General features: G+C 47.6%; 2 protein-coding genes across 2 annotated transcripts; both read left to right on the top strand.

The window, feature by feature from the left end:
• Nucleotides 1-1,146: 1,146 nt before the first annotated feature.
• Nucleotides 1,147-7,077, top strand: Chchd2 (coiled-coil-helix-coiled-coil-helix domain containing 2). Its single transcript, XM_032886982.1, has 4 exons — nt 1,147-1,291; nt 3,712-3,964; nt 5,313-5,463; nt 7,063-7,077. The coding sequence occupies exons 1-4, from the start codon at nt 1,242-1,244 to the stop codon at nt 7,071-7,073; spliced, it is 465 nt and encodes a 154-aa protein (XP_032742873.1). The 5' UTR covers nt 1,147-1,241; the 3' UTR covers nt 7,074-7,077.
• Nucleotides 7,078-11,512: 4,435 nt separating this feature from the next.
• Phkg1 (phosphorylase kinase catalytic subunit gamma 1) lies at nt 11,513-25,746 on the top strand. Its single transcript, XM_032887117.1, has 10 exons — nt 11,513-11,675; nt 15,627-15,742; nt 16,151-16,329; nt 16,721-16,775; nt 20,924-20,989; nt 22,750-22,913; nt 23,836-23,926; nt 24,072-24,225; nt 24,904-25,029; nt 25,322-25,746. Exons 2-10 carry the CDS (start codon nt 15,660-15,662, stop codon nt 25,568-25,570), a joined length of 1,167 nt encoding a protein of 388 aa, XP_032743008.1. The 5' UTR covers nt 11,513-11,675; nt 15,627-15,659; the 3' UTR covers nt 25,571-25,746.
• Nucleotides 25,747-26,305: the final 559 nt, after the last annotated feature.

Genomic DNA, 26,305 nt, shown 5'->3' on the forward strand with positions numbered 1-26,305 from the left:
CCTACTTTTCCATCTGATGGCCTACTGCTACTCTGTAGGACTGTATGACCTCATGGGAAATGTGTGGGAATGGTCTTCATCCATATACCAGGACATAAGGGCTCTCCAGGAAGCATCATGGATTGACACAGCAGATGGCTCTGCTAATCACTGGGCTCAGGTCACCAACAGCCTCTGTGGTGACAGCTTATGGGACCACAAGCCTGTGGCCACAGTTAAGGAGACATCTAGATTTAGTGATTCTCAACTTTCCTAATGCTGCAACCTTTTAATACAGTTCTGGATACTGGAATGTGGGCATCTCTGCATTTGGGCAGTCTACGAGGAAAAGAGCAGTGTCTCTGTTCCTAAATCAGGGTCAGAAGCACACAGGTTGAGAACCAGAGCTTTAGAGGCATGTTCTTTAATATGCAGATGGACTTACTTGCTGGTATTAAGTCCGGGTGGTCTTTTATTATGGAAATCGCACCTAATTGAAGGCGTGTCTTGGTGAGTAAACAATAGTAGTAAATTTCTCAGCAACTGAACCTTGAATTACGAACAGAATTGTCTTTTTCATAGTTTCTAACAAGCCCGGTTAGTACTATCTTCTAGACATATTGGAAGCAGCGCTCCTTTAGCTAAATTCTACTTGTGTAATTTAACATTTCCAAGAACCTTTATTAGTGAAGTCTTCATAACAGAAAATTTACGAGTTTTTCCTGCATGACTAAGAAATAGTAGGAGGCCGAGACTTGAGAACAGCGAGATCCAAGCTAACATCCAAGCCAACATCTGTTACCTGAAACATTGTACAAGACAGAGAAGGGTAAACAGCCCAAGAACAGACGCCAGTAAACCCCTAATCCAGTTTACTTGAGAGGCCGAGGCAGAAGAAATTTAAAATCAAGGTCAGCCAGGTTGTGGAGGAAGCCCGTCGGCCATCGGAAACAAAAACCTAACCTCCAACATTGAATCGGAGGGCATGATTTGAGAGTGCAACTCCAGGAACTTCCTGTTTGCATCAGCACCTCCTTCCTAATTTCGTAACTTCCGGGCGTAGGTCAATGAGCCAAGGCCTTGCCAGTTACTGATGTCTTCTTCTTCCAATAACCTTGAGCGACCGTCTTCCTCTGGGTTCTGATTGGCTACCCGGTGAGGTACCGCCTCCAGTCTTCCTCTCTCCTTGGTAGAAAGTGCTGGACGCTTTTGGGAGTTTCGCAGTTTGTCGTCGCTGAACGCTGAGAGTACAAGCAGTTAGGATGCCGCGTGGAAGCCGAAGCCGTACTTCCCGGGTGACTCCTCCGGCCAGGTGAGACCCTCGGGACAGGGCACCGAGCGTGGGCGGCCAGGTCGAGGTTCCGTAGCCTGAGGGCTGCGAAGGCGACCGGTGGGAATACGGAGCGAGCAGTCGGGAAGGGATCCGCTAATGGGGAGGACTCCCCGAGAACGGGGACGTATTCTGTGCACTCCGGGAGAGGATTCTGAAACGCAACCTTTTCCCTAGACTGGTTGGGGGAAGGGCCTTATAGGCGTCGTCTATGAAGAGGCGGGGAAAGATAGATAAATATGAAGCTCTTGTTTTTTCTGTTTTGTTTTGTTTTTTGTTTTTTGTTTTTTTTCTTTCCCTTACTGTGCTTTTGAAGCTCTCAGGCTAGCTAGCCTTGAACTTTATATAGGCCTGGCTGGCCTTCCTTGATTTTCCTGACTCCGCTTCTCTAGGCCTGGGGTTACAGGCTTTAAAGATCTTTTTTTAAGCAAAAAAGAAAGAAAATTGCCTTTTTTTTTTTTTTTCCTGGAGGGCCAAGAATTTGTTCTCACCTTCCACCACTTGGGTCCACGATGTCTACCATTTTGTGGTAAACGATGTATACGTAAAAATAAATAAGAAATTGTTGACAGCAACCAGATTCCAAAGGTCCCTCTTTGGAGTAATAAGTCGTAGAAAACTAAAAATTGTGTGGTCATGAAAACTGGGACAGAACCTCGGGCCTGCGTGTCGCAGCTGATGTCCCATCTACCACAAGATAGATAGTCCCTTGCACCTTTCTCCCAGAAGGAAGAGGGTGTGGCCACCAGTTCAAGGCTAGCAAGGCTACCCCCCTGGAGACACTCCTGTCCCCAAACCAAAAGAATTAGTGAAAGTTGCAGTTCAGGCAGATCACTTTTCCTAGTTTTTTTCTTTTGGATTGAAGTGGTGGTTTGTGGTTTCCTTTTTTTTTTTTTTTTTTTTTTTTTTTTTTTTTTGGGGCTGGGGGCCGAACCCAGGGCCTTGCGCTGCACCACTGAGCTAAATTCCCAACCCCTGTGGTTTCCTTGAAAGGGGGTTTCACTGTGGCCCTGGCTGGCCTGCAACTCAAGAGAGGCCACCTGCCTCTGCCTCCTGAGGACTGGGTTTAAAGGTGCGGCCTACCAGACCTTACCCAGGTCTTAATCCCTTCTAATTGGGTAAAAGGAAGGCATTGGACTACATTCCTAACATCACCTCATGACTTTTAGATTTTGTTGACTTGTGACTGTCTTTCTCCATTGTCAAGCGTGGTCCTAAATCCTTCTAAATGGTCTTGTTCACTAACTGAATAGCTGGGACTGCCGCTATATTTATTATCTATGCCTCTGTGTGCTGGAGAACCTTGGTACCTGTGTGAAGAGCACCTTGTGGGAAGTGGTTGTTTCCTTCCACTTCGAGGGTTCCAGGAATCAACCCCAGGGTGTCAGACATTCGAGTATTTAATACTCCATGGAACACCTGTCTGATATTTCTGAGTAAATTAAAGCTGTTTGCTCATTCTGAAACTCCTAATGTCTTGGAGCTCAGAGAGGTCCAACTGTCATTTAAATAAATAAACCCTTTGGGGAATCTTTCTAACTTTAATTGTCCATGAGTGGATATATGCAAATGAATGAGCACTTGAGCCTTGGAAAGCCAGGGGTGTCCAATGGCCTGGACTGGAGTTTCCATCTGACTCTGCTTCCTGAGTGCTGGGGTTAAAGTGTGCACTACCATGCCCAGCCTTGCTCATAATTTTGAGACAAGGGTATTAATTCTGAAGATGGCCTTAAAAATCACTGTATAGAGCAAAGAGGAGGGTAGATAAATGCCAGCCAAACTGTACAGTGAAAAACCCCAAAGACCTCAACTCTACATAAAGAATACAGCAATTAAGGAGTGCTGAGAGCAGGAAGCAGGAGAAATAATAGTCTTCCCCCTCAAGAGCACCAAGCAGTCAGCCCTGAAAACATACACATACAAGTAATGTACGGACTGGCAGGTTAAATTTAGAAATGGGGGGGAGGGGCGGAGCTGGAGAGATGGCTCAGTGGCTAGAGCACTGACTGCTCATCCACAGGTCCTGAGATCAAATCCCAGAAACCACATGGTGGTTTATAACTACTATCTGTAATGAGATCTGATGCCTCTTCTGGTGTGCGTGAAGAAAGCTACAGTGTACTTACAGTATAGTAAATAAATAAATCTTAGAAAAAAAGGAATTGTGTGTGTGTACACACATATGCATCTAATAAAAATAATGAAAAAAGAGGCTATGAACTTAAAAGTAGATCGAGGGGGGTATATGAGGGGGTATAAGAGTAGGGATAAGTTACTATGTGACTGAAGATGGCCCTGACCTGGTTCTACCAGATGTGTGCCACCCAGCCTTGCCTGTTTGACCTCTTCAGTAAACTCCCAAGCCATTCGTCTGGGAACTGATGAGTTCTGTTCTTTTCCAGCCGGGCCCCTCAGATGAGGGCTGCTCCCAGAAGAGCACCAGCAGCTCAGCCTCCAGCCACAGCTGCCGCCCCATCTGCAGTCGGCTCCCCTGCTGCTGCCCCTCGGCAGCCAGGCCTGATGGCCCAGATGGCTACCACTGCAGCCGGTGTGGCTGTGGGCTCTGCGGTGGGGCACACCCTGGGTCACGCCATCACCGGGGGCTTCAGCGGAGGGGCTAATGCTGAGCCTGCGAGGCCTGACATCACTTACCAGGTGAGACTTGGGCAGCGTCTCCTTCCTGTGCCTTCATTCCTAAACGGGTTGGCGCTGCAAGCATCTTTTAGGAATAAGCATTTGCTCTGATACCATGAGGACCTGAGTTCAAATCCCGTGAACCCACAAAATGTCAGGCATAGCCGTACATAGCTGTAACTCCTACATTGTGGGGCGGGGACAGGCAGATCCCACAGCAGGGCTGGCTGTGTTCTGTTGAGATGAAATAAGTTTCTGGTTCAGTGGGAGGCCCTGTCTCCGGGAAGTAAGAGAGAGCGGTAGAGGAAGACAGGTGATGCTTGGTCAGTCTCCCCTTGTGCATGTCTGTCCACACACTCACTCATGGGAGCATCACATGCAAAGCCACATAGGGTGGTCTGAGTCACAGCAGGAGTCCAGCCTACCACTGCACAACAGCCATTTTCCCTTTAGATGGTATTTGTCTTTGAGAGGATCTCACTCAAGCTAGCCTTGCTCAGGGCAAGCCTCCTGCCCTGGCTTTCTTTCTGTACTTATCTTGGCTTATCTTGGGTTTCTATTGTTGCTTTTGGAGACAAAGTCTTCACTGTGTGACCCAAGCTGGCTTCAAACTTGGAGCAGTCTTGGTTGGCCTCCCACGTGCAGATGTCACAGGCAGAGCACGAGGCCTGGCCTTTCAGGTCAGCCTTCCTTACATAACCACGATCCCTTTCATGGCTTTATGACCCCTTACCTACTTTTTTTTAAACCATTTTTTTCTTTAGGATAGATGTATTTTCTAAGGAGCATGTACTGTCTTGTATTTCTAGTATGTCTGAAATTCTCATCCATCCCTTTCCCAATTTTGTTTGTTTGTTGTATGTATGGGGGTGGGGTGGGGTGCTGGGATCAAACCTCAAACCCAGGGCAGAGAACACAGTCTTAACTGTGGAGTCCCTAGCCGATTTTTAAAGCTTTGGTCTGAGGTTTACAATGCTAGGCCCAGCCCAGAGCCTTGAGTGTACTGAGCAAGGACTTCATAGGACCATGTTCCCATTTATGCTCCAGATGATGTGATTTGTCTTTTTTTTTTTTTTTTTTTTTTTTTTTTTTTTTTTTTTGGTTCTTTTTTTTGGAGCTGGGGACCGAACCCAGGGCCTTTCGCTTCCTAGGTAAGCGCTCTACCGCTGAGCTAAATCCCCAGCCCCTTGTCTTTTGTTTTTGAGTTGGAGAGGACATCTTCGTTCTTTAAATCATTTTCGCTGCCATGGTCCTGGGTGGCACTAAGTTTCACCTTTCTCTAGTTTCCCCAGCTTCCAGTGTGTGAGCGCTGCCCTCCTGTGGTGCCCTATGCTCTCTCATCTTAACACAAGATGTTGTGTCTTGGCAGGAGCCTCAGGGAGCCCCGCTACAGAACCAGCAGTCTTTTGGACCTTGCTCTCTAGAGATCAAGCAGTTCCTGGAGTGTGCTCAGAACCAGAGCGATGTCAAGCTCTGCGAGGGCTTCAATGAGGTGCTGCGGCAGTGCAGGATTGCAAATGGTAGGTGACGTCCATCTGCTCGGGGCGGTGGGCCTGAATCCTATTCAGTTTTGGAGTTGAGTCCTCCAGTAGGACCTTTTGAGGTGGGGTTTCTCTATATATCATTCACTGTTCTAGAACTCACTCTGTAGACCCTGTTGGCCTCCAGAGATCTGTCTGCCCCTGTCTCCAGAGTGCTGGGATTAAAAGCGTGCAGGGCACGTCACTGCCCTGCCTTATTAGTAGGGCTCTTTATTCACAGTTCAATGCTTGTGTTCATTTCCCACCTTCAGGTAGAGCACTGGTTCTCAACCTTAGTTCCTCATGCTGTAGTGACCTCAACCACAAAATTATCTTTGTTGCTATTTCATAACTGTAATATTGATACTGTTATGAACTGTAGCATAAATATGCAGGATATCTGATATGATTCCTCTGAAAGGGGTGGAGACCCTTAGGGTAAAAATAGCTAAATTAGATGGAAGGGAGGTGGGAGGTGCGTTAGTGTTTAGGAGTGGAATTAAGAGGTACTTGTTTTAGCCATGCGGAGGTTATGTTTTTAATCCAGCACTCAGGAGACCCTGTCTCAAAAACTAAAGAAGAAAAAGAGAGGAACAAATGCTGTTTAAAAAAAGCATCCGTGAATCCTGATGAAGTTCTCTGCCTGATTGAACTGATCAGACACTTCAGTGGCCGCTGTCAGCCAGACCCTTCCCACAACAGGGAAGGCCAATCCCCAACTTGGGAACTCCAGACAGAATGCTTTGGATGTCTGGAGGAACTGCTAAGAAATAGCTCTTTCTGGGACAGGGTTGTTGGGTAGAAGACAGGCAAGGAGGGAGACAGTGTTGAGTTGGGAGCCGTCATAGTGATCAGTAAGGAGCTCATCCTCTGACTTCAGATCAGCGCCCCAGCTTGTCCTACAGTGGTGAAGCTTACCCGGGCGCAGGCTTAAGGGGCAGCTGACATCAAAGCGCAGCCTGCTCATGTGTCCAAGGCAAGCAGTCAGCAGTGGGACTGACAAAGTTGACCTTGTTCATCCGTCAGGGAGCCATTGTGTCCCAGTGGAGGGTCCCTTAGCACCGCTTCACTCTACATTGTCATGCTCCAGGATGAAACCCTTCCCTTAGCCTCTGACAGGGATAGTAATCAAATTAAAAAGAGAGAGATGGGGCTGGAGAGATGGCTCAGCGGTTTAGAGCACCGACTACTCTTCCAGAGGTCCTGAGTTCAATTCCCAGCAACCACATGGTGGCTCACAGCCATCTGTAATGAGATCTGATGCCCTCTTCTGTCTGGTATGCAGGCATACATGCAGATAGGACACTCATATAAATAAATCTTTAAAGAGGGGGGGGGTGTTGGGGATTTAGCTCAGTGGATTTAGCCTAGCGGCGCAAGGCCCTGGGTTGTCCCCCAGCTCGGGGATTTGTCCAAATTCATTGTAACTCCCTGTTGGTGTAACATCTACCCAAATTGGCTGTGTGCTTCGGCCCTTTCTCTCTAGACACACACACAATGTTAGTTATGGCGAAGGTAGAGTTGAGGTTTAATTGAGGAACTTTGAAATGGCATTGTCAGGTGTCTTCTAACTTAACCTTTTCTTTTTCTTTTAAACAGGTTTAATCTAATCAAGAAATTCAAGCTGGAGAAATGTAAACTTGGTTCTGTATAATTGATAGTCACACGTGTGGATCCTTTACTCCATTACTTCAGAGTGGCCAAGAAAGAGATCTAACTACAGGCATTTACTGAGGCTTGTAGTGTTAGTTACTGGGCAAGTGTTTGGCTTCCTTGAACTAACTGTATTGTGATTGAGTTAAATAAAGTGCGTTATTCTCAAGTGCGTGCTGGTGTCCTGCTGAACATAGAGGCATCCGCATCCGTAGGAGAAAAGCCATTAGGCCAGCCTTTCGTTCACCTCCTCAGTGGTTCTCAACCTTCTAATGCGCCGATCCTTTAATACAGTTCCTCATCAAAAAGCACGTGGTTTTGGTCCAGGTCTTGAGGCATAGAGTCTATGAAAAGCTTAGGCCCAGGCAAGGTCATACATGCCTTTAATCCCAGGAGACATGCAAGCAGATCTCTGAGTTCAAGACCAGTCTGGGACAGTAAGTGTCAAATAAAGAGCAGTTTAGGTCTAGGCTCAGTACTGCACCCCTTTAATCCTGCCATGCCTTCTGCTGGAGGCCAACCTCAGGACAATAGAAGGCAGGGTTTACCTGCATATACACTTGCCAGCACATCTGTTGGCGCCCACTTGAGGATTCCAGCTTATACACAATGCTAGCTGAAGCAACTAGCCTTGTGGGACTGAGCAATGACTGGATTCCCATTCACAGCTGCCTGTTGTTGGCTTAGTTAGACTGCAGCCTCATTCCAGTAAGTTCTGTGACTAGAAAACCTTGACTAGTGCGATCATATTTATTTAAACGCTTCTAGCTGCTCCAGTCCCAGGTTCCACAAAAGCGTTAACCTCTGCAGAAGAGGGTGCATAGCAGTCCTGAGTCCTTCAGACAAGCATATTCAGCTCTTGCTTTTTATTTGCAAAGGGGTCCTGTGCCTCTGGTCAGAGCATGGTCTCGTACTGTTAAGAATGGCACAGCATTGGGCTGGAGAGATGGCTCAGTAGTTAAGAGCACTGACTGCTCTTCCAGAGGTCCTAAGTTCAAATCCCAGCAAGCACATGGTGGCTCACAACCATCTGTAATGGGATCAGATGCCCTCTTCCGGTGTGTCTGAAGACAGCTACAGTGTGCTCATATAAATAAAATAAAATATAAATATAAAAAAAATGGCACAGCACAGGGTACAACCTTGAGCACATTAGTTTTTCAAAAATGCTATTTTTCAAGGGGTTTTGATTTCTGCCAGTTGGCTTTTTAACAGAATTTTTCACATTTTATCTTTATCAGATGTGTGTTTGCCTAGGTGTATCTAAGTGCACCTTGTATTCCTGGTGCCCTCAACAGGGCACATTAGACATTAGATGTCCACAGGGGACATTAGATCCCCTGGGACTGAGGTTACAATCAGTTGTGAGCAACCATGTGGATGCTAGAAGTAACCCTAGTCCTCCGAGCATAGCAAGTCAGTGCTCCTAACCACTCTCTAGGCCCTCCATTTCCATGGGGGTCCTGGATGACTGGAACCGAGATAACCCTGCCTCTGCCTCCCAAGGCATGCGCCATGATGCCCTGCTATGGAGGGTCTTAACCCTTTGATGTTTTTTGTTTAACTTTTACTACCTGCTAAATAAGATGTGTCAGGATATTGGTGTGATACTCAGCGGCAGCAAGCTTGTCTAGTACTCACCAGGCTCTGAGTCCCGTTTTCAGCCAAACCATGTGGGTAAGTGGTAAACAGGTAGACATTACTGAGGCCTCCTATGACCACATGATACTGTGTGTCCGCACAGTGGGTGGAAGCTTTTGGGTCTCCCTATTTAGTCCAGATCTGTATAAATGGCCTATCCCTGCCTCAGCCTCCCAAGGCCTGTGCCACCATACCCAGCTTAAAAACCATACTGTGGCTAGCCAGGCATGGTGGTATACACTTTTATTTAAAAGTTTTACATATGAGTACACTGTAGCTGTCTTCAGACACACCAGAAGAGAGCATAGGCTCCCATTACAGATGGTTGTGAGTCACCATGTGGTTGGTGAAAATTGAACTCAGGACCTCTGGAAGAGCAGTCAGTGCTCTTAACCATGGAGCCATCTCCAGCCCCGATGATGATGCACATTTTTAATCACAGCGCTCAGGAGACAAAGGCAAGGGGATCATTTAAGGCTGGCCTGGTTTACAGAGAGTTCCAGGACAGATAGGGCTACACAGAGAAACCCTGTCACAGGAAAAACCAACCGAACAACATCAACAAAAACATCCTGACTTCAATTCCCAGCAACCACATGTCTCATAACCATCTACAATGAGATCTGGTGCCCTTTTCTGGCCCGCAGGCAGAACACATAAGTATTTAAAAAACAAGAAACAAATCCCAACAACATTGTCTCTATACACATGGTTTCCCTGTAGTATTTGGATATTTCTACTCATGCTAAACAAGGCTAAAATCAAGCCCTTTTATGCTTGGGCATTGAACCCAGTACTTCAGGAAAACCTTGCCACAATGCTCCAAACTCTACCCCTATTCCCTCAGGGATTGCTCCAGGTTTAAACCAAGCTGGGCTTAGCAGTACATGTAACTCCAGTACTTGGAAAGCAGGCAAGAGGATTGCCACAAGTTTGAGTCAGTCAGTCTCACACATGGGTGAGTCAAACGTAATTGTGAATCAGAAATAAAAGGTCATTGCCACCCTGGGTGTTACACACCTGAAATGCCAACACACAAGCAGGGGCAGGAGCTCAAGTGAGAAGGCATCCTGGTCTGCATAGTTCCTGGGTAGTCGGAGTTGTGTAGTAAGACCCTTGCCTTCAAAAAATAACTTTCAGTGCGTTCTTTCAAAGCTGGTATTGCCAGGCCGGGGAGATGCATGGCTCATGTTAAGAGCACTTGCTGCTTTTTCAGAGGACCTGAGTTCAGTTTTCCGTACTCACATAGTGTCTCACAACAGTTTATAACTCCAATTCTAGGAGATCGAATGCCCTCTCTGACATCTGAGTGTATAAGACAGGCACATACATACTCCCGGGAAAAGACTCAAACACATAAAATCTCAAAACATGGGGCTCATTCCTTAAGATAAACCGCTTTTCCAGAATTTGATCTCCAGCACCCACAGGTAGCTAACAATCATCTCTAATTCCGGCTGCAGAGAAACCTCTGGCTTGGGCAGGCACTAATACTCGTGTGCACATACAGAGAGATATGCACTCGTGTGACGGTTTGTATGTGCTTGGCCCAGGGAGTGGCACTATTAAGAGGTGTGGCCCTGTTGGAATAGGTGTGTCACTGTGGGTCTGGGATTTAAGACCTTTGCCCTAGCTGCCTGGAAGTCAGTCTTCCACTAGCAGCCTTCAGGTGAAGGTGTAGAACTCTCAGCTCCTCCTGCACCATGCCTGCCTGGATGCTGCCATGCTCCCGCCTTGATGATAATGGACTGAACCTCTGAACCTGTAAGCCAGCCCCAACTAAATGTTCTTACAAGAGTTACTTTGGTCATGGTGTCTGTTGACAGCAGTAAAACCCTAGCCAAGGCATATGTACTCATACGTAATTAAAAGTTTGTTTTTTCTTTCTTTGTTTGTTTTGTCTTTCCAGGCCAGGTTTCTGAAAGACCCCCTCCCAGAAAGGGAATTATACAAGCCCAAGGCCCTCAACTATAGAAGTAAAAAGTAAGTTTTTAGATACACAGACTCAGAACTAAAATAAGCCTGGGAAAGTTCAGATGTGTCCAAGATTTGTGGGACAAGCTGACCCATCATTTAGACAAAACAGACCATAAAAGAAAACAAAATGCAGAAACCAGTCTAAATTATTGGTATTGCTTTATGGGCCACCTAACAAGAGATAAGCCCCTAGTCCCTGACATTCCGGGCGCCCCAACCTGCACGTATTCTCTTGCTGTGTGACAACCTCATTTAAATAGCCAATTGGGTGTAACCATACATCCGTGCCTCACTTGAATCCACCAACCATACATCTGCTTCTGTAAGCCTGCTTCTGCTCCCCAATACCCTATAAAAACCCGTCCCTGGTTCTGCTAGGCACGCCAGTCCTCTCAAGCTGACTGGGACGCCCACAGGTACCTGTGTACCCCAAAATAAACCCTCTTGCAGATTGCAGCCTGTGGACTCGGACTGGTCATTGGCTTGAAGATCTCCCTCCTGAGAGGAAGATTCTCTCTGAGGGTCTTTCATTTCTATGTGTAACTCTCTGCCTGTCATGGAAATCACTCGAACTCTAAAAATCTACCTGCCTCTGCCTCCCACTGGAGGCGCTCTCCTCAGCAAAAGCCATTTGGTTTGTCCCAATTCACATGTGCTTCCCTCAGCGTCCACCAGGTGTCACCCCTGATGTAGTTTTGCCCCAGGCCTATTCCCCCTGGACCTTGGCCTGCATCCCAGGTTTGCAGTTGTGATTTATTTTTGGCAGGCCGGCCTTCCATCACCAAGTACCAAAGTCCCAGAAGAGGAGCAAGATAGCAACTCTAACAAGTGTCTGCTCAGGACACAGCTTCAATCCTCTGTGACAGTCCGCTGTCTCCCAAGGGCTCCAGGAGCTTTGGAATTCCTGTCACTTCCATTCAAGAGCCTACAAGAACCTAACCGTAAGTAGCCAGGCAGCAGTCGGGGAGCAATAGGGTTATGAGGCAAAAACAAGACCCCTTCCCCAGGTCCGTTTGACCCATTTCTCCTCAGACCTGGGAGAGCACAGATTCTCGGAACACCTGTTGGGCAGTTACCTACAGATCATGCATCTGTCCGTGTCCTCTGACTAGCTTTCTGGGATATCGAATTCCAAAATGTTGGACCATCTACTTATATTTAGAACTCCCCCACACCTCCAGGGAGTCTTGGAACTAGTGTAAGGGGCTAATGGAGTGGTCAATAAAGATCCATGGTTGGCTCAAGTCAGGCCTGAAAAACAGGGAGATCAACACATGTATATTCTCAGGAAAGGTGAACACAGCCAGAATTTGACCAGCCTGGCTCAGGATGGCATCCTGGTAGGGGCCAAGAATTGCTCTGTACCCACGCAAGGGGTCTGGTGTGGCTGGATAATGGGTGAGGGTCATACACGCCCATCTTGGGATTTTAGAATGGGCTCTCAGCAAACAGGCGTGTTTTTTAACGGATACTAACAGCTTTCTTCGGGCTCTGCTGGCTGTTGATACGGTCAGTACACAGGCCTGGTTCCTCCTATTGGCAAAGGAGACGGTTGTTATTCTAAACCTCCCTCTGGTAACCAGGCACCCAGTCGCTGGACACCAGGCCTCCTGCAAAGGCCAGCTTGAGGCAGTCAGAACTGCTGCTTGGCTGCTCAGCAAACTGGGTCCCTTGGGAGACTAGGCTTTCTTGGAAGTGGAGAAGAAGCATGTGCCCTTCGCCTGCTTGCCTCTTCCTATTGCTGGGTGATTTTTCTGCCTTTCTCAAACCCTGGGTCTGAAGCAGGGGTTCAATTTCCTGGCAGGAGCCTCTATGTTTCTGGAACAAGATGGGTCAGCTTAGCTTCTCCACGTCCAAACCGGAGCACGCTGACTCTGACCTGGCTTTGGACTGAGGGTGTAACTCAGCCCAGTCCATGGCAGAGTGCTTGCCTAACATACTCAATACCCTGGGTTCTATCCCTAGCACCTAAAAATGAAATTAAAAGGGGAGCCGGAGAGATGGCTCAGTGGTTAAGAACCCTGGCTGCACTACCTAAAGACTATACATGGACTGACCTTGGACTCTGACCTCATAGGTAGCAATGAATATCCTAGTAAGAGCACCAGTGGAAGGGGAAGCCCTGGGTCCTGCTAAGACTGAACCCCCAGTGAACTAGACTGTTGGGGGGTAGGGCGGCAATGGGGGGAGGATGGGGAGGGGAACACCTATAAGGAAAGGAGGGGGGGGGATGTTTGCCCGGAAACCAGGAAAGGAATAACACTTGAAATGTATATAAGAAATACTCAAGGTTCGTCCCCAGCTCCGAAAAAAAAGAACCAAAAAAAAAAAAAAAAAAAAAAAAAAATACTCAAGTTAATAAACGTAAAAAAAGAAAGAAAGAAAGAAGAACCCTGGCTGCTCTTCCAGAGGACATGGGTTCAGTTCCCAGCCATGACGCAGCAACTCATTGCTCTCTTCCTCTCCAGTTCCAGGGGATGCGATACCTCATACAGGCGTACATGCAGGCACATAAAATTAAATTATCTTTTTTTTTTTTTTTTTTTTCTTTTTTTTTTTCGGAGCTGGGGACCGAACCCAGGGCCTTGCCCTTGCTTGGCAAGCGCTCTACCACTGAGCTAAATCCCAACCCCCTAATTATCTTTTTAAATGAAATTGAAAGAAGAGTAACTGACTCATGCCAGGCACGGAGACCCATGCCTTCAATGCCAGCACTAGGGATGCAAAGGCATGTGGATCTCTTCTGTGAGTTTTAGGCCAGCCATACCGACATAGTGAGAGCATGTCTTAAAAACAAACAAACAAACAAACCCTTACTGTATTGTCCACTCTGCTCCAGGACCACTGAGGTCTTCTTGTTGGCCATTGCTAGGTATCTAGAGGATTCCATCGGCTAAGGTCTGTACAGTGCACCACCTCTCCATGGACTCACACCCAGCACTTGCCACACGCCTGTGCTGGGCTGGGCAGAAGGCACGGAGACGCCTAGGTATCACGGTCTAATGGGAGGTAATAGCAGAGGTTGAGACCAAGAATCACTCACCCAGCTCTGGTACAGTGCTTGGCTTTTTTTGGTAAGAATATTTTGATTTTACATGTATGGCTATTCTGTCTGTGCACCCCTTGTGTGCCTGGTCCTGACAGAGGCCAATAGAGGGCACCTCATACCCTGGAACTAGAATTAGAGATGGCCATGAGCTGCTCTGCGGATGCTGGGAAATTGAAGCTGGGCCTCTGAAAGAGTGACCAGTGCTGTAGCCACTGAGCTTTCTTTCCCGTATTCACACCTCCTCCTTTTTTTATTAATACAAGGTCTCATGTAACCCTGGCTGACTTAGAATTGCTATGTAGATCGGGTTAGCCACGAGGTCTGTTTTCTTTCTTTTCTTTTCTTCTCCTTTCTTTTCTTTCTTTCTTTCTCGATCTCTCTCTTCTTAGAAGTGCCGTTCTCTTTCTCAATAAACTGTCTCTATTGTCTAAAAAAAACAGAAACCCTTCCCTCAAAAAAAAAACAAAACAAAACAAAAAAAAACCACTAAGGGCACCAGACATGCATGTGGTACACAAATGTAATACATAAGGGCAAAACACTCATACTCATGAAATAAAAATAAATTGAGGGGGCTGGGTAGATGGATGGCTCAGAGGTTATGAGCACTGACCGATCTTCCAGAGCTCCTGAGTTCAAATCCCAGCAACCACATGGGGGTTTGCAACCATCTGTAATGGGATCAGATGCCCTCTTCTGGTGTGTCTGAAGACAGCTACAGTGTACATGAAATAAATAAATAAACCTTAAAGAAAAAATAAATCTTAAAAAAAAAATCAGGAAATAAAAGGCACAGGTGTTTTGCCATGTGGGGAGGAGCTAAGGGCTGAGAAATGGGATCAGTGCAAAATACAGCACGTGGGTGTGACAGCACAGACCCGAAGCCCTGCACTTAGGAAGTAGAAAGATCAGGAGTTCAAGACCAGTTTCAGCTACACAAAAGGTCGGTGGCAGCTTGGGCTCCATGAGACTCTTAAGCCGAAAGAAGAAGAAAAAAAGTAGTCACAGTCAGCAGAATGACAGCAAATACGGACGGGGTGGTGGCTGACTTGATGGACCGATGAGCGAGGAACGGTGTGATGTATGCAGAAGTTCATCCCGGAAGGAGAGGCAGGAAGGCAAAGGGAGTCCAGAGGGATGGAAGAGTATCCTGGGGATGGAATTGTACCAGCAGGAAAGTGGGAGGCTATCCTTCTTTGCCACAAGTGCAGAGAAAACACAGAAGAAAAGCGAGGGTTGGAGAGATGGCTTAGAGGTTAGCAGTGGAAGCCCTTACAGTCGCCAGAGTTTGGTTCCCACCAGCACCTGCATGGTGGCTCACAACTGCTCTAATCCAGTATCTCGGGCTCCTTCTTTATCCGTCTTCTCTCCTCCGCAGGCATCTGCGTTCGTGCGCATGCCCACAGCCTTTTTTTTTTTTTTTTTTTTTTGGTATTTCAAGACAGTGTTTCTCTGTTTTAGCTCTGGCTATTTTGGAACTACAGCGGTGGCCCAGGCCTTTAATCTCAGCACCCAGGAGGCAAAGGCTGGCAATCTCTGTGAATTTGAGGCAGCCTGGTCTATAGAAATAGTTCCAGGACAGCCGGAAGTAAAACACAAAAAACCCTGTCTTGGAAAAAAGAAAGAAAAGAAAAGAAAAGGAAAGAAAGAAAGAAAGGGAGGAAGGAAGGAAGGAAGGAAGGAAGGAAGGAAGGAAGGAAGAAAGAAAGAGAGAGAGAGAGAGAGAGGAAAGAAAGAAAAGAAAGAAAGGAAAGAAAGGAGGAAGGAAAAGAAAAGAAAAAAAAAGGGGGGGGAAAGGAAGGAGGGGTGGGAATTTGCCTGCTTCTTTCTGTATCCTTTTCAGAGGTGCTTGGGATCCCCTGAGATCCAGCTGACCATGACCCGGGATGAGGCCCTCCCTGACTCTCATTCTGCACAGAGTTTCTATGAGAACTACGAGCCCAAGGAGATCCTGGGCAGGTAAGACTCGGACCACCCGGGAAGTCCTGACTTCACCTCCTGCTCTGATCGCTGATTGGCTCCACCCTCTGCTCTAACGGGGTTTCTGACCCCTTAGCTCCTCCCCTTAGAATGAGAAGGGAAGTCTGTGTTACAACCCAGGGCCTTCGAATTCCTGATTGATTTAATTTCTGTTTTCTGAGTACAAGTGTTTCGGCCATATGCTTGTTTGTGCACCACATTAGAGGTCAGAGTAGCTGTCGGATCCCCTGGATTTCCAGACAGTTGTTAGTAGCCATGTGGGTGCCGGGAACTGAACCCAGGTTCTCTGAAAGAACAAGTACTCAGTCTCTGAGCTTTCTCTCCAGTCCCTTTGGTAAGGGAGTATGGAGTATGGAGTCCCCAGGCCCTCTGTTCTCTGCCCACAAGGGGAGTCAGCAGTGTGGTCAGGCGCTGCATTCACAAACCTACGTGCCAAGAATATGCAGTAAAAATCATCGACATCACCGGCGGAGGAAGCTTTAGCTCCGAGGAGGTTCAGGAGCTTCGGGAAGCCACCCTGAAGGAGGTGGACATTCTGCAGAAGGTCTCGGGATACCCCAACATCAGTAAGTGTATCCTCCAAGCTCCCCAACTCCCCTGGGCACAAGGCAGGGCAGCGTGCTTTATAGTGAATGATTCCGCCCTAATAACGCAAGTCAGGGTGTTAGGAGTCACCTTGTGACCAGCTATACCCATTCAAGGGGTGCTCAATGGCTCTGCCAGCCCATTATTGAGGTTCGAGGCGCCTCCCTCGTTACTCTGAATGGGTACAGCCAGTGTTGGGAGGTGGGAAAGAGGAGTATGAAATCCCTGGTTTTTCCCACACCACAGCCATTGCCTTGGAACCCCATCACATTCCCACCCCTGTCTTTGAAGCCAGCCTGCCTGGTCTCTGTGCCTGTGGCCGGTACCAAGGCTCCTCTGCTCCTTGAGACCAGCTAGCCTTTTCTGTTTCAGTACAGCTGAAGGACACTTACGAGACCAACACTTTCTTCTTCTTGGTATTTGATCTGTAAGTACCCAACCCTGGAGCCACCATTATCCCCGGGGCTTATAAAGCCCTCCAGCAAGTCCCACCAGGCTGTCAGGGGGCGGACCAACATCAGACCTCAAGGTGAAACACCAGGCAAAGTCAAGGGTTGATTAGGGCCATACTGCCAGGAATACCACTTATGGATGGAGTGTGCGCGCGCGCACGCGCCTGTGCGTGCCAGCGCATGCATGTGTCTTTTCTTTTAACTAAAAAAATTTTTTAAAGATTTATTTATTTATTTATTTATTTAATGTATACGAGTACACTGTACCTGTCTTCAGACACACCAGACCTCATTACAGATGGTCATGAGCCACCATGTGGTTGCTGGGAATTGAACTCAGGACCTCTGGAAGAGCAGTCGGAGCTCTTAACCGCTGAGCCATTTCTCCAGCCCCCTAAAAAAATTTTTTTGAGACGGTTTTTCTATGTAAAAGCCCTGGCTGTTCTGGAATTTACTCTGTAGATGTAGACCAGGCTGGCCTTGAACTCACAGAGATCCTCTTGCTTCTGCCTCCCAAGTTCTCAGATTAAGGGCATGCACCATCACCACCAGCTTTATGATCAGTTTTTATTAGAAAAAAACAAATTCCAAGCTGGGTGGTGGTCCATGCCTTTAGTCCCAGCACCTAGGAGGCAGAGGCAGGTCAGATATCTCTGTGAGTTTCAGGCCAGCTTGGTCTACAAAGTGAATTCCATCACATCAGAGAAGCCCTGTCAAAGAAAAAAACAAGGACACTTTTCTAAGGTTGACAAAAAAAAAAACCAGTTTTCTAAGGTTGAAAGAAAAAACAATACTTTTCTAAGGTTGAAAAAAAAAATTCTGGGGCTGGAAAGATGGCTCAGTGGTTAAGAGCACTGACTCCTCTTACAGAGGTCCTGAGTTCAATTCCCAGCAACCACTTGGTGACCCACAACCATCTGTTTTTTTTTTCTTTTTTTTTTTTTTCGGAGCTGGGGACCGAACCCAGGGCCTTGCGCTTCCTAGGTAAGCGCTCTACCGCAGAGCTAAATCCCCAGCCCCTCCACAACCATCTGTAATGGGACTTAATGCCCTCTTTTTTTTTTTTTTTTTTCATCTTTATTATCTTGGGTATTTCTTATTTACATTTCGATTCTTATTCCCTTTCCCGGTTTCCGGGCCAACATCCCCCTAGCCCCCCCCGTCCCCTTCTCTATGTGTGTTCCCCTCCCCTAATGCCTTCTTCTGGTGTGTCTGAAGAGAGTGTCAGTGTATTCACATACAATATAAGCAAATCTTTTTAAAAAAATTCCTCTGAGGGAGGCCATACATGCCTTTAATTCCAGCACTTGGGAGACAGAAACTTGGTGAGTTTGGGGCCCATCTGGTCTACACAGTGAGTTCCAGGCTGGCCAAAGTATATACAGAGACCCTTTTTTCACAAGAAGGGATGGGCAGTGGGGAGTGAGAACAGGAGGAAGAGAAGTGAGGGGAAGAGTGAACCGCACTTCAAAGGCTGCCTGGGGGTTGGGGATTTGGCTCAGTGGTAGAGCGCTTGCCTAGGAAGCACAAGGCCCTGGGTTCGGTCCCCAGCTCCGGAAAAAAAAAAAAAAAAAAGGCTGCCTGGGTGGTCCACATCTGCAGTGCCAGCCGCACTCTGGAGACTGAGGCGAGAACGTCAAAAGTTTGAAACCAGTTTGTGCCACCCGGTTGCACCGCGTCTCAGAAAACAAACCCACCCCCACCCCACCCCCACCCCCAAAGAAAATCAATCTTTGTCCCTTTCTGATCTAGAACGTGGTCTCTGCTAGAGCAATCTAGTTTTACCCTGGAGGGCTTCCGGGGACGCCAGTAAAAATAGCTTTTCCAAGTCACCTCGCTAAAGGTTAAAGACATTTGAGTCGGCCCCAAAGGTTACCCAGGACAGAGGCCTGCGAATATAGCAGGATGGCTGCCACTGGGCAGGGGAAGGGGCCTTCCTAGGGCCAGCCCTGTGGTTAAATAGGAAAGGATAAAACTGGGCACCTTGGTACAGTCCTATAGTCCAACTCAGGAGGGTAAGGGAGGATGATTATTGCCACGATTTAAGGCTAGCCTGGGCAACAGTGTGAGACCTTGTTACAAATTTTTCTTATATAAATAATGAGAAAAGAGGAAACAGAAAATATTGGAGGGCTTGCCAGCTGCTATATGAAAAGTTTCAACACTACAAACCTATTGCCATAATTTCCTCAAGTAAATTCTCTCCTTAAATTAACTGTGATATACAGGGTGGCACATGCCTTTAATCCTGGCACTCAGGATGCAAAGCCAAGCAGATCTCTGTGAGTTTGAGGCCAGCCTGATCTACAGAGTGAGAGAGAAAACCTGTCCTGAAAAACAAAAACCAAAACAAACAAGAAAATTGTGAAGTATGGAGAAGTCAAGACTCCCAGTGTTGGCTAGTTTTATATCAACTTGACGCAAGCGAGAGTCACAGGGGAGGAGGGAGAGCCTCAGTTGAGAAAAATGCCTCCATAAAATCCAGATGTTGGGCTAGAGAGATGGCTCAGCGGTTAAGAGCACCAGACTAGGGGTTGGGGATTTAGCTCAGTGGTAGAGCGCTTGCCTAGCAAGCGCAAGGCCCTGGGTTCAGTACCCAGCTCCGGGGGGGAAAAAAAAAAGAGCACCCGACTACTCTTCCAGAGGTCCTGAATTCAATTCCCAGCAACCACATGGTGGCTCACAACCATCTGTAAAGAGATCCAATGCCCTCTTCTGGTGTGTCTGAAGACAGCTACAGTGTACTTATATATAATAAATGAATAAATCTTTAAAAAAAAAATCCAGATGTTGCAAACCTGTAGGGCATTTTCAAGTGCTGGGGCTAAAGATGTGTGCCACCAGATCTGGCCTGCGTCTTCATTATTTAAGCCATTTATTTTGCTTATCTTTAATGTGTTTGTGTGCACGTGTGTGTGTACACACACAACCCTGTCTGTATGTGGGTATGTGCGAGCGTGTGCAGGTGCCTCTGCAGACCAGAGACTGTCTTGAATCCTCTGGAGCTAGAGTTATACACAATTGTTAGTGCCTTGACATGAGTGCTGGGAACCAAACTCAGTTCCTCCGGAAGAACAGTATGTGCTCTTAACTGCTGAGCCATCTTTCTGGCCCTATTTCTGTTTTTGTTTTTTTTTTTTTAAAGATTTATTTATTTATTATATATAAGTATACTGTAGCTGTCTTCAGACACACCAGAAGAGGGCATCAGATCTCATTACAGATGGTTCTGAGCCACCATGTGGTTGCTGGGATTTGAACTCAGGACCTCAGGAAGAGCAGTCAGTGCTCTTAACCGCTGAGCCATCTCTCCAGCCCTTGTTTTTTTTTTTTTTTTAAAGATTTATTTATTATATATACAGTATTCTGCCTGCCAGATCTCATTATAGATGGTCATGAGCCACCATGTGGTTGCTGGAAATTGAACTCAGGACCTCTGGAAGAGCCATCAGTGCTCTTAACCACGGAGCCATCTCTCCAGCCTGTTTCTTTGTTTTTGTTTTTGCGTTTGAGACAGGGTCCCATGTAGCTTGAGCTAGCCTCCAGCTCACTATGTAGCTGAGGCTGGCTTTGAACTCCTGATTCTCCTGTGTCCACCTCCCAAGTACTAGGATCATAGGTATATACTCCACAGCTGGCTGTTAAGCAAATGATGGGCAAACTTTGCTTCCCCAAAACTTACACTGTTGATGCTTTCCATTTGCTTTCTGGCAAATATTTCCAACACCCCTAGATCTGGCTTTAGGGGTCCTGAGCCAGAGACTCAGATGTCTAACTTCTGCCCCTAAGCACCAACAGATGCCATGTGTTTTCTTTTTTCTTTTTTTTTTTTTTTTCGGAGCTGGGGACCGAACCCAGGCCCTTGCGCTTGCTAGGCAAGCGCTCTACCACTGAGCTAAATCCCCAACCCCGCCATGTGTTTTCATAGGCAGGGACATCATATTTTCCCAGCTTCTTGTTTTTCTTCCGATTCTTCCCAGACAACTCCTCCACTCCCTCCCCAGGTTCCTTTCCTCAGGGAACAGTCCACCTTGCCTTCAGCAGCAGCGGGTGGGAACACAGGTCTGGGGGGGGGGGGGACAAGTAAGGCGCTGTTGGTCTTGGAAACGCTTTGTTCCCACAGGATGAAGAGAGGGGAACTCTTTGACTATCTCACTGAGAAGGTCACCTTGACTGAGAAGGAAACCAGGTAAGGCGCATGCGCCATCTTTATGGCGGCTTCCCGTACTAGCCCCGAAGCCGTCTGGTGGGAGGCTTGGCTTGCACGCTTTAGCTGACGACACGCTGCCTTCTGGGATCTCTCAGCTCCTTGGCACAATCTACACTCTAGATTCTAGACCGTCCCAGCCTATCGTAGCTCCAACATCGTGAGCAGTGTAATTGGCATGTGTGCTTTGACCTCCCTGAGTCTTCTCTCTGCGGAGTGGAAGAGGAGTAGGGGAATACTCAATCCTGTGGTATGGAAAAAGTTTTGCCTAATTCTAGAATCAAAAATCAAATTGGAGAGATGGCTCAGCAATTAGAGCGCTTGTTATTCTCATTTTTTAAAAATTAATTTACTTTAAAAAAGATTTATTTATGTATTTTATATATAAGTAGCTGACTTTAAACACATCGGAGGGCATCAGACCTCATGACAGATGGTTGTGAGCCACCATGTGGTTGCTGGGATTTGAACTCAGGACCTCTGGAAGAGCAGTCAGTGCTCTTTACCACTGAGCCATATGTCTAGTCCCTTTGTTCTTGATCTTTTGAGACAGGGTCTTCCTATGTAGCCCCGCCTGGCCTGGAACTTGTTAAGAAGGCCAGGGTGGTCTTGAACTCACAGAGATCTGCCTGCAGGGTGTTGGCATGAAATACTTGCACCACCATGACTGGCACACTTGCTGTTCTTTCAGAAGACTAGGTTCAGTTCCCAGCAGCCATATTGATGGCTCACAAATGTCTGTCACTCCAGTTCTAGAGGATGTGAAGACCTGTTGCCTTCTTCTGACCACCTTGGGCACTACATAAATGCGATGGGTATATATACACTCAGGCATGTACATACACATACGTTAAATAAACAAGTGCACTCTATTAGGAAAAAAGAGCCAATAGGCTAGATGTGTCCCTTAGGAGTACAGTGCTTGCCTAGAATGTATAAGGCCCTGAGTTTCATCCCTAGTATCTGGGAAAAATACAAACAAAAACTTAGAACAGTTTGCGGTATGGTGATGAATATCTATAACCTCAACAAGAAGGGGCCTGAGGCAGGAGGATTATGAGTTCAGGGCTAGTCTGGGTTTCATGTGACACCTTGTTTCAAAAAGTAAAAATAAGGGTCAGCCACAATTCAGCTGCCTAGCGTGCTGGGACATTTCACCTTCCAGCACTGCATGAACTGGCCGTGGTGGCACGTACCTCTAATCCCAGCATTTGGAAGATGGAAACAGGAGGATCAGGAGTTCAAGGTAATCCTCAGCTACATAGTAGGTTAGAGGCCAGCCTGGGCTACAGGAGACCTTGTCAGAATAAAATAAAATAAAATAAAATATAGAATAAAAATAGCAGGACATGAGGCTGGAGAGATGGCTCAGTGGTTAAGAGCACTGACTGCTCTTCCAGAGGTCCTGAGTTCAAATCCCAGCAACCACATGGTGGCTCACAACCATCTGTAATGAGATCCAATGTCCTCTTCTGGTGTGTCTGAAGACAGCTACAGTGCATTTATATATGACAAATAAATAAAACTTTAAATAAAAATAGCAGGATATGGTGGTATGAGACTTTAGTCCAAACATTTGGGAGGCAGAGGTAGGCAGATCTCGGAGTTCAAGGCCAGCCTGGTCTGCTGTGAATGTTTCAGGATAGCCAGGGCTATATAGAGAAAGCCTCTCTGGAAAAACAATAACAGCAACAACAATAATAAGACGAATAAAATAAGCCAGCGCCATGATCTCCCTCCAGAAAGATCATGCGGGCCCTGCTGGAGGTGGTCTGCACCTTGCACAAACTCAACATTGTCCATCGGGACCTGAAGCCGGAGAACATCCTTCTGGATGACAACATGAACATCAAGCTCACTGACTTCGGGTTTTCCTGCCAGCTGCAGCCAGGAGAGAAGCTCCGAGGTCTGGTACCATGGCCTTGGCCCACAGAGGGGCCGCAGGGATGGAAATTGCATGATGTTCTCCCTAGAATAACAATGCTAGCATGTCAGTGGCTAAGGAGATGGCTCACTGGGTAAAATGGGATACATGAGCATGGGGACCTGAGTTCGAATCCCCAGAGCCCACGTAACTCCAGCACGAGGCAGACACAAGGGGGATCCCTCAGGGTTGCTGGCTGGTCTACCTAAATCAGTCAGCTCCAGGCCACTGGGAGATCCTGTTTCAAATCCAAGATGGAGGAGGCTAGAGATGGCTCAGAGGTTAAGAGCACTACCAGAGGTCCTGAGTTCAATTCCCACCAATTGCATAGTGGCTCATAATTATCTCTGATGAGATCTGGTGTTCTCTTCTGGCAGAACAGTGTATACATAATAAATTAAAAAACAAACCAAAAAAAAAAAACCAAAACAAAACAAAAAAAAAACAAGATGAACCCCAGAGATGATGATGTGTGATGATGATGATGATGATGATGATGTGTGTGTGTGTGTGTGTGTGTGTGTGTGTGTGTGTGTGTGTGTGTGTGTGTGTAGCCTTAGCTGTCCTTTGTAGACCAGGCTGGCCTCAAACTCAAAGAAATCTGCCTGCCTCTGCCTCCCACATATCCCACACGGATTCCTAGGTCCTTAAAAGAGCATGTGTTTATTGTTTCTTGAGGTAAGTTCTCTTCCTAGGACTTCACGGAGTCAGGTTCCCACCGCCTGAGCTCCATGAGCTCCATGTCTGGTAGGAATCCACGGTAGCCCTCTGAGTCTGTGTATTCTGCTGTTACTACTGAGTATAAAACAGCAGAGCCCCACTTTGTCTTTTGGCTTTCTTGGGTAACTTCTTCCAAGGGAGTCTCCCTGCTGTCCCGTCCTGAGAGCAGCTCTTCCTGATGCAGAGGTTTGTGGGACTCCCAGTTATCTGGCCCCCGAAATCATCCAGTGCTCCATGGACGAAGGCCATCCTGGCTATGGGAAGGAGGTGGACATGTAAGTGATATGGTAGATGGGGGGAGTGGAGGGTGGGGTGCTCGCAACCTGAGCCGAGTGAATGTAGGAACGATAGCTCACCACTCCTGCATGCCTCCCCTACCCGTGCGGCTAAGGGCAACACGAGGCCCCGCCCTCCCCCCAGGTGGAGCACAGGAGTCATCATGTACACGCTGCTGGCTGGCTCTCCTCCCTTCTGGCACCGGAAGCAAATGCTAATGTTGAGGATGATCATGGATGGCAAATACCAGTTCGGCTCACCGGAGTGGGATGACTACTCAGATACCGTGAAAGACTTGGTGAGAGGCCATGGCCGCCAGCTCCCTAAGGAGAGGAAAACACCCCAGTACAGGGAGCATGCTTCAGAGTGGAGGAATCTCCAGAAGGGACCACTGTCTTGTATCTGTCTCAATGGTGTTAATAAATTACCTAGCAAAGGACTGGAGAGATGGCTCAGTGGTTAAGAGCACTGACTGCTCTTCCAGAGGTCCTGAGTTCAAATCCCAGCACCCACCATTCACAACCATCTGTAACGAGATCTGAGACAGCTACAAAAAAAAAAAAAAATACCTAGGAAAAACTACTTAAGGAAGGAAGGGTTTAGGGGTTGGGGATTTAGCTCAGTGGTAGAGCGCTTGCCTAGCAAGCGCAAGGCCCTGGGTCCGGTCCTCAGCTTCAGAAAAAAAAAAAAAAAAAAAGGAAGGGTTGGCTCATGTTTTATGAGCTACGTGTGTGGAACATCCGTGGTCAGGAAGCAGAGGGAGATAATGCTGGGGCTTAGTTTGCTCTCTCTTTTCCATCCCCAGTGAACTGGATCCACCGGCTTTTCACCTTAACCCATGCAAACAATCTCGCACAGAGAGGTCCACAGATCTGCTTATACAGTGGTTCTAAATCCTATCAAGTTGGCAATCAGGACTGACCAGAGTTTTCCAGAACGTTATCCTGGTAGCCTCAGGTCCCTTCTGCTCTCACAGGTATCTCGCTTCTTGGTGGTGCAACCCCAGGACCGCTGCTCGGCGGAAGAGGCCTTGGCGCATCCTTTCTTCCAGGAGTACGTGGTGGAAGAGGTGCGGCACTTCAGCCCTCGAGGGAAGTTCAAGGTACTGAAATCGAACCTCCCCCAGGCTCTTGGGGGGAAGCTGCTCTTGCCTCCTGAGGCACTCTATACTTGCCCGCACCAGGCTCCCAGAGCCTTAAACTATGGCACCTCTTCTTGTACCCACTGTTCCAATTCATTTTCTGGCTGCAGAGAATGTCGGCTAACTGACCCTGTTAGCCTAAATCCCTGTAGATGCTTATAGCCTGGCATCATGAAGGGCAGCCCCAAAGCCATCTAAGGTTTCCCGACAAGCTCCGCTGCGGGCCGAGGGCGCTCAGTGCTGCCTCCTGCAGGTGATCTGTCTAACTGTGCTGGCCTCGGTAAGGATCTACTACCAGTACCGTCGGGTGAAGCCGGTAACCAGGGAGATCGTCATCCGAGACCCCTACGCCCTACGGCCATTGCGCAGACTCATCGACGCCTATGCTTTCCGCATCTACGGCCACTGGGTGAAGAAAGGGCAACAGCAGAACAGAGCTGCCCTCTTCGAGAACACACCCAAGGCAGTGCTCCTCTCCTTGGCTGAGGAGGAGGACTTCTGAGGGGTGGCGGGGCACAGGGGAGAAAGCAAACAGGGTACGCGCCCCCAGAACTGTGAGAAGAGGATGCCTCAAGGAGGAGGCTTCTGCAAAGGAGCAGTGGCCCTACTCTGCACTCTCAAAGGCTCGCCACTAGATGCGCAGGGCGTTCCCATTAAACAGCAGTAATAACAGCTGGAGCTGGGTGTGCTGTTGCATGTGCCTATTGCCCTGAGACCATAGGATCCCCGGTTCTAGGCCAGCCTGGGCAGCTTAGTGATGCTTATTCCAAAATCAAAACAGGGCTGGGAATGTAACTCTGGTGAGTGTAAGGCCTCCAAATTCAACCTCTGGTATGGCAAAAATAGGTAATTAAATGAATCCACTGCGGATGAGGCTGTGTTAGGCAGGAATGGAAGGGCAGAGAGCGCATAAGTATTCTTGGAGCTGGGGTTGGGGATTTAGCTCAGCGGTAGAGCACTTGCCTAGCAAGCGCAAGGCCCTGGGTTCGGTCCCCAGCTCCGAAAAAAAAAAAACCAAAACCAAAAACAAAGTATTCTTGGAGCTATAAGCCTTCTGGCTTCTCTGTTGTGCACCTTTGTCAAGGTCCCTAGTTCTCCTTTTTTTTTGAATTTTAGATTTATGTATTTTATGTCTGTTTCGTTCGCATGTAACCCACATGCATGCAGTACCTATGGAGGTCAAGAGGGGGCGTCAGATTCCCCTGAACAGAGTTGTATAGGTAGATGGGACCACCTA

The sequence above is a fragment of the Rattus rattus genome, chromosome 16, assembly GCF_011064425.1.
Source record: "Rattus rattus isolate New Zealand chromosome 16, Rrattus_CSIRO_v1, whole genome shotgun sequence".
Classification (NCBI taxonomy): Eukaryota; Metazoa; Chordata; class Mammalia; order Rodentia; family Muridae; genus Rattus; species Rattus rattus.

Coding starts and splice junctions, on each gene's coding strand:
- Phkg1 (XM_032887117.1), top strand. CDS start 15,660: ATGACCCGGGATGAGGCCCTCCCTGACTCTCATTCTGCACAGAGTTTC. Junction 16,776..20,923: donor TTCTTCTTGGTATTTGATCT/GTAAGTACCCAA, acceptor TTGTTCCCACAG/GATGAAGAGAGGGGAACTCT. Junction 22,914..23,835: donor GCCAGGAGAGAAGCTCCGAG/GTCTGGTACCAT, acceptor TTCCTGATGCAG/AGGTTTGTGGGACTCCCAGT.
- Chchd2 (XM_032886982.1), top strand. CDS start 1,242: ATGCCGCGTGGAAGCCGAAGCCGTACTTCCCGGGTGACTCCTCCGGCC. Junction 1,292..3,711: donor CGGGTGACTCCTCCGGCCAG/GTGAGACCCTCG, acceptor GTTCTTTTCCAG/CCGGGCCCCTCAGATGAGGG. Junction 3,965..5,312: donor GGCCTGACATCACTTACCAG/GTGAGACTTGGG, acceptor GTGTCTTGGCAG/GAGCCTCAGGGAGCCCCGCT.